Raw genomic sequence first — 7,500 nt, forward strand, 5'->3', positions numbered from 1 at the left:
GAGCAGTGAGCCCAGCCCACTGTGTCACTGTCCGAGTGTCCGTCATGCTATAATGGCCATCTCTCAGTCTCATTCTGTGTTTCTATTGTAATGTATTTGGGCAGGAGTAGACTGAACTTAAACTTTGTTGCGGGTGGGAGTAGACGGTCTGAAATAAATTAAATTACACAGAATGAAACTGTGCTGTATAAGAAGGCGGGAATCTACAGAAATCCAGCGAGAAAACAGTCCAGCTCAGGCCTCTACCTGGAATCCCAAATTTGGGCATGTTATTATACAAAACTAAAATGAAAGTAATTTTGAACAATGTTGCCTCTCCCTGTATTTTGGTGTTTTCCCTGTTTGCTTTAGTTGACCAAAACATTTCTATCTACCAAAAACAAACAATGTGTTTCTGCAGGAAAACACCACCACATGACTGCTGGTAGCCGATAGAGAGAAATGATGGGTTGACCTTGGTGGTGACAATTGACCTTTGCCCCTTCCTCTTTCTGTAGCCTTCTGTAGCGTAAACAGCTGATAAGATGTTAACAAGGGTTTCATATGTCTCCTAGAAACTATCTTCTAGCAGATACAATGTTGAAACCATCTCCTAGCAATTAACAACCGTCTATTAGGACATTATTTCTTTATACTCTTTATAAAAGACTATCAAGAAAGTCAGTTATCTTTGTATAGCAAGCGCAATTGTGAAACAAAGTAGACCTTAGAATTCTTACCAGACCATGTCTCTAGATCCCCGTGTTGACTGACCATCCTCGTCAATGTATCGCTCAATCACCAGGTTGTTATTCGTGTCATGGGCTGACAGATAGTTGGTGGTAACTCTGCAGGGGATGCCAAGAGCCCTGGAAACTAGTAGGATTTAACAAAACAATACAAATGCCATAACCTTACTACATAGCTCAAAATGTCATTTTGTATCTGTTTAAGTTCCATTGGGTTCTTTTGTACTGGTAGTGTAACGGTACCTGAGCAAGCCACTGCAGCAAACACCCAGCATTGTCCAAAACGGACAGGCTGACAGGCATTCCTGTCCCAGTTTTGGAGGATCTCAACACTTCCCTTCCAGGACAGAGGGCTCACACCTCCATCATAGTCATCTGTCCAGTTACCCAGCAACACTCCTTTGTCATCATTACAATTCACCTAAAGAAGAAATAAACATGAAAACGATCAAACTTACACTTTCACACTTGTGTATTTGCATCCAAGGCAATGTTGAAATGGAAGGAACTCCTTATCAGGACACACCATAGCACTTAGCACTCTGCACACGTAGATTGGATTTCTCCTCCCTGAGCAGTCTTTACCAGGATTACGCAGGTATTTAGGGTTCATATCTAGGATTCTCAGGCAGGCATCCAAGATCCCAGTTTCAAACTGCAAAGACAGAAATAACATGTATTAATAGGCTAATCATCTGCAGAACTGAGCATAATGTATAATAGCTTCTGTTTTCAAGTGATAACAAAAATTTGAGAGGGTCAATAAAAGGTTATACTTATACTTCTGCTCTGTGAACAACAGGTGCAAAACAAATAACTAATTTGGCCTTCTGGTATGTTATAATCAGTCATTTCTAATGCACCATTAATGACAGGCCAACTGGACTGGATCAGATATCAAAGAAGGCATTTTGATCCATGCATGCTGTCTCTTACGATCAGTTAATTTGTGTGATTAGGTACAGAATGTCATTTTATCGCATAGCCGACTGTAAGCTCTGAATGAGAGCTTTGATCGTTGTTTCTCAGGGAACATTGTTGAGTCCTTAACTAAATTGTTACAATGTTTGAGTTGTAAGGGAACACACAGCCATACTTGACAAATGGCCCAGGGTTAGGCTTTAGGAATCTCCACCCTGTCTGATCATTTATCTCTGAAGACATGGCTTCCTTGTTGGAATGTTTATTAAGTGAGGTCAACAAGAGCCTGTTGGTACTGGTACCTGGCCAAAGTTCCATGCTGTCTGTATGGGCCGCTTGTAACTGCCTCGAAAGATGATCCCATCCTGAGACAGGACGTACTCCTTCAGGTTGTCTTCATTGTCCATATATACCCAGTCCCCTGTTGCCACGATGAGACAATAGTGTGAAATACTAAACACATTTTCTTAAAGGGATATTTCACTTTCAAACATGTTTGGAGTCACTTTGAGTCTAATATGGTTAAAATGGAGTTACAATGGATTTATATAGGAAGGGGGCGTGTCTGATCTAAATTCTGAAACAAGCGAAAAAGCCTGAGTAGGTGTTAAAATGACCCTAAACATGTTTGAAAGTGAAAAATTCCTTTAACCCATTGATGCCTGAGGCCAAATCTGGGAACGCCTTCTAGGGCCTGACCTAAGGTTTCTGAAAACCTTCAAATTTTGATTAATTCTTTTTTTAAATAGTTATGTTGCTACATGTATAGCAATAGCTGATGAGACACAGAGAGCGCGCCGGCATCAAGGTGGATGGACCCAGGTGGACCCAGGTGGACCCAGGTGGATGCGACCTCGCCCTTTAGGGCGAGGTCGCTTCTCGCCCTCAGGGCGTGTTACTGGTACACACTAACCTAACGTCATAAAGTCTGTTTACTAGTATAGACTCTTATTAGCTCTGGTCCATTCCTGCCACTGCATGCCATCCTTCCGGTGAAAAAAAAGCTTTTTCTGGACAAAAAGTGGCCAGAAAAAGAGGCTGTACATGTGCTGCATGTCATGCGGCGGCAGGACACATCTAGTGACGCACTGATTCACTCATCCACCCATCAATAATAATTTAGCTGTAATTCTACCAGTCTGTTTGCTTCTGTGTCTTCCTTTTGCAACCTTTCTCTTATCCCTCAGGAGTCCCCGTATGAAACATAATCATGTAAACCTTCTTTAGTGTAAGATCGCTACACAGAACTATGTAGACATGACAGCATGACATATGGTCTGTTTACTCACCTTGACACCAGGGGTTAAAGAGCAGGATGAATTCGAACTGCCCGACTCCCCCGAGAGTCATGGTGTAGCGGCCGATGGGGGCGTCTGGGGGAGAGCAGATGGACAGGGCCACCGTGTTGCCTGGGGGGCTGGTGACGGCGGAACTCCAACAAGAAGTGTTGATGTTTGCAGACAGATCAAAGGAGGCTCTGGTCCCATACTGGTCATAGGGGTGAGGACCTGCATGTAGAGTTTAATATAGTTAGAGCTACGAAGCTGGACGCTCTCCAGGGCATTTAGTGAAGGATATTACATCATCCTCAGTGAAGATAAATTGCAAATGGAAAGTTACTGTAAATGGCACATTCCCACACCAGACCAAATTCTCCACTAATTTTGTTCAAACATCTCTGGAATCTCCCCTCATGCACGCAGGCAGCACACAATTCCCCAGTATACAAAGATGATTGCAGCTCTTTAGTCTTGCGTCTTTAGTGACCTCAGTTCAAATGTGAGGACTAGTACAGTATGACATGAACATTAGTTGCTTTGTGCCTCCACTTGGCATTGGTCCAAGGAACGAGGGTGGGCTGTTTCCCTGTGAACTGTTCACATTGGGTGTGTTTTAAAGGTCTATAAAAATACTTGAACATTCATGTTGATATGGTTATCTTTCATTGCACAGCATGCTTCCTGTTTAAACAGTTTACAGTAAGTAACAGTGGTCTAAACACACTTGACATGAGATGATGAAACATAAGCTGTGGGGAAGAAAAAGATAATTTTCAACCTTGTTCCAGCATATTTTCAAACACAGGATCCAATGGCCTGAGAGCATTGTTCCAGTCTGTGCACGGTCTAATGGTCTGACAGGAAATACCACGAGCTTCCAACAATAACAGAGAGGTCAATTAACACCGGCTTTGCTCTTGTGCTTTTGGGTGATAATAATCGTGTGGACCGAGTACAGAAGAGAATAACAGGAACATCAATTGAACCTAGACAAACCTAGACATAATCACCAAAGAATAATTTATTGTGTAAAGTCCAGTAGCAATATTGTTGACTACTGCGGTACTAGTGCTTTTAAACAAAGCTGGCCGGAACTTAACAGACATTTCCCCTATCAGCTTTAAAATCACAATGAGTACGGAGGAAAATTAAACAAGACCCACCATGTGTACTAGAAGCCGTTTCCATAGCGTCACTGATTTCCTTAATGACATAAACACTTATAAGGGATTTCCCCTTATTCCTGGACCATAACGGCATGCATTTCTCTGTTATATACTGTATTACTGGGAAGATTGTCATTTATTTATTTTCATTATGGATGCAGCTATATTCTGAATTAGTATTGTGTGTGTGTGTGTGTGTGTGTGTGTGTGTGTGTGTGTGTGTGTGTGTGTGTGTGTGTGTGTGTGTGTGTGTGTGTGTGTGTGTGTGTGTGTGTGTGTGTGTGTGTGTGTGTGTGCGCACGCACACGTGTGTCTGTGCATGTCTGACACACACACACACACACACACACACACACACACACACACACACAGCTCCGAAGTATTTGGTCATTGTATATCGTTTCTGTCTGGTTGAAACATCAATACAAATTAGAAATGATGTCCAAAATTGTTACTTTTCAGGATTCAAATCCAAGCTCAAGTTCAAATTAAAGCTCAGACGCGTGACTTCGCACCTCACTTTGAGACGTGTTTCGAGCTTGCAAGATCTGCCACTTTTTATACTTTTGTGTGACGTTGTAGTATGATCAAGTCGGGCGTTAATTTACGAACAAACGCGAAAAGTTGGAAATGGAAAATGGAAATAAGAGGTTTCTGCCCGACAGCAACAATATAAAATGTCCCTGAACTCAATGGCATACAGTTTGCCAGGGTTGAACTGCTAATACCTGTTTCCACACTGCAGTGAAGAGAACTGTCTCCTGGTTGATAGACTCCTGAGCGGAGGAACACGCTGACTGTGAATGGCTGGCCTCTCCTCACAATCAGACGGTCCACTCCGTTGAGATTGGTGCGATGGTCTGTGTTATTGAACTCACACTGCAGGTCCCAGTGAGAAATGTCCAATGCTGAGAAGAGGAACAGAAGTAAAGATGAGGAATAATATCATTTCAATTTTTATGTATTTTTTAATGCTAGGTCGTATGCTAGCTACGTGTGTATTCAGGGAGTTTGTTTTTACATATTTCATTTAATATACATTTCAATTACTTCAGGTTACAAATTACACACAAACAAAAGCTTGGTTGAAACATATTTATTAATTTAACAGAAGCTCATTCTTGTCATTGCTCAGTCAACACACTTCCTATTACCGATCTGATCCTCCTAAAAGAGTCTCCTTTTATGGGACTACCGTACCTATTACGCAGAGCCTCGGTTTCGATGGGCGCTGATGGGAAGCTTGTTTTACAGCGTCGGCTACTACTAGTAGGGCGGTGTTATAATAATTAGGGTGCATGCTTTCCGACATACCATTGTTTCCGAACGACAACCTACCTCAAACCCGAACTTAACCATAACCGCAAGCATGGAGCAGCGCATCCCTCACCAACCTTAATCCGGTCGTTTTAACGGACCCCTCACCAACCTTAATCCGGTCGTTTTAACGGTCCCCTCAACAATCTTAATCCTGTCGCCTGTAAAACAAGCGCCCCCTCAGTGACCATCGAATACTAGGCTCTGCGTAAAAGGTCATCCCCTCCTTTTATAGGGAGGGGAAGGTGATTTGAACGTACCACTTGACAGGGGAGTTGGCATTTTGCTTGAAACTGTATATTGTCCTACACAGAGTGGTGTTGTTAAAAACATGGATAAATCAATATCCTAACTAATTAATTGTATTAATCACATTATGCCATAACTAATTTGCTTTTATTTAAGATAAATGATTCCGACAATAATATGATTAACTGGTTATAATCATTGGATCTCTTAACCAACAAACCATCAAAATGAATTCTGACGCCCATGAGATCTCATGTAATTTATTTTATATTCATTATATTATTCAATCTGTAATACTTGTATAACTTAAATACATGTTAAGCCTTAATACTTTTGTCCGTTCTTAAACTTCACCAATTACAGGACGCGCAGAGATAACGTGCTCCATGAGGGTATTCTAAATTGTCTCACTGCACTATTTGTTTTGTTGTTATCAAGAGCTATCTCCAACACTGTACACAAACACGCACGCATGCACGCAGACACACAGAGAAGTGGCGCATTTATAGTAGGATGTCTTAATGGGTTAAAGATTTCTAAAATGAGTTTACCAGTCCCTGGGTGGAGCACAAGCCCTTTCAATCCTGCATAATGTTCATGTTTTTGTGATCTTCAAAACCATTACAAATCCTACAAACCTGGGCTCGCTTGTGTCAATTTAACTCACACTCATTTACATGGGGAAGCTATTTCCAGGGGTGTCTCTCACGTCTAAAATTATTTTGTTTGACTTGTTTATCATTTACTTTTATGGATACGATTAAGCATTGTAAACCCTGTATCTAAATAGGCTATACACGTATGCATGTTTTAATAGTATGTCTGTGCGCGTTGCGCACGTGCACGCAAATGCGCGTGCATGTGTGCGTGCACGTGTCTTATGTGGCGTCCCCCCACTTCTAAAAGTAGCACTACAACAACACAACTATTTCACATAAAGAGACAAATCCAAACAGTGTGAATGACTTAGCCATAGTCACACCCATATGAGTAGAGCAAATACAGATCCCTAATTGTCTCCATGGTCATTTGTGTGAGTAAGAAAAGCCCACCCTATGACTTCCTGTTTTCTTTCTTTTCTTTTCAAAATCTTTTTATTGTAATTTCAATAATATAGATCTCAGGAATCATAGGGTAGACATAATGAAAAGAGTATTATTGTGCAAATCATGCCCCTTCAAGACAAAAGAAAAATGACTTCCTGTTTTCTGTAGGTGTGGTAATATTCATCCTGCTTTCTCGGAACAGGAGACAATCAGTCTCTGTTCATTAAGCCTAGTGTTAATACAAGCGATGAAAATGAGAGTGAGATAGTATCATATTCAAGTGTGAACAAGTCAAAACCTGAACTGTGGTAATAGACAACTGAATGGCTCAGATCTTTTACTGGCCTTGACCTTGGTTTTAACTTTTAATTGCTAACATGTGGCCAATGTAACATATGTTTTTCAAGAGCAAGTAAAAGCCTAGTCAAGCTAACTGTTGCATTTTCTGTTTCTAATGTTGCTTTGTTCTTTAAAATGAGAATGAGCCAGGAACACTATAGCAATCCACTGATTCCACTGCACACTCAAACACACTATTTGACAGCCTAATGAGGCACAATCTGGACAAAGCTCACTATACCTCATTGTTGGATCTAGGGAATTCAGCATTTTTTTGTCTATTGCCAGCAAGAAAAGGTGTTTTTAAATGTACTTCTGGGTGAGTGAACCATTGGCTCATCTATCGGCGGGTACATGGGGAGGCAGCATTCCAATCTGGCTGATGAGGGGTTTTAACCTAACATTTAAAAGCAGCATGCAGGGCTCAGTGAAGTGATCCACGGCTTAAAAAATG

General features: G+C 41.3%; 1 protein-coding gene across 1 annotated transcript in view; it reads right to left on the minus strand.

Moving 5' to 3' along the window:
- The window catches only part of tgm2b (transglutaminase 2b), a 17,735-nt gene that overhangs the window by 8,311 nt on the left and 1,924 nt on the right, over positions 1-7,500 (minus strand). Inside the window, exons 2-7 of the mRNA XM_079509324.1 lie at positions 4,824-5,003; positions 2,939-3,157; positions 1,952-2,070; positions 1,255-1,383; positions 972-1,149; positions 720-855 (exon numbers count right to left, since the gene is read on the minus strand). Coding sequence (XP_079365450.1) covers positions 720-855; positions 972-1,149; positions 1,255-1,383; positions 1,952-2,070; positions 2,939-3,157; positions 4,824-5,003 — 961 coding nt within the window. The remainder of the gene's footprint in view (positions 1-719; positions 856-971; positions 1,150-1,254; positions 1,384-1,951; positions 2,071-2,938; positions 3,158-4,823; positions 5,004-7,500) is intronic.

This window comes from Electrona antarctica (assembly GCF_951216825.1).
Source record: "Electrona antarctica genome assembly, chromosome: 9".
NCBI lineage: Eukaryota > Metazoa > Chordata > Actinopteri > Myctophiformes > Myctophidae > Electrona > Electrona antarctica.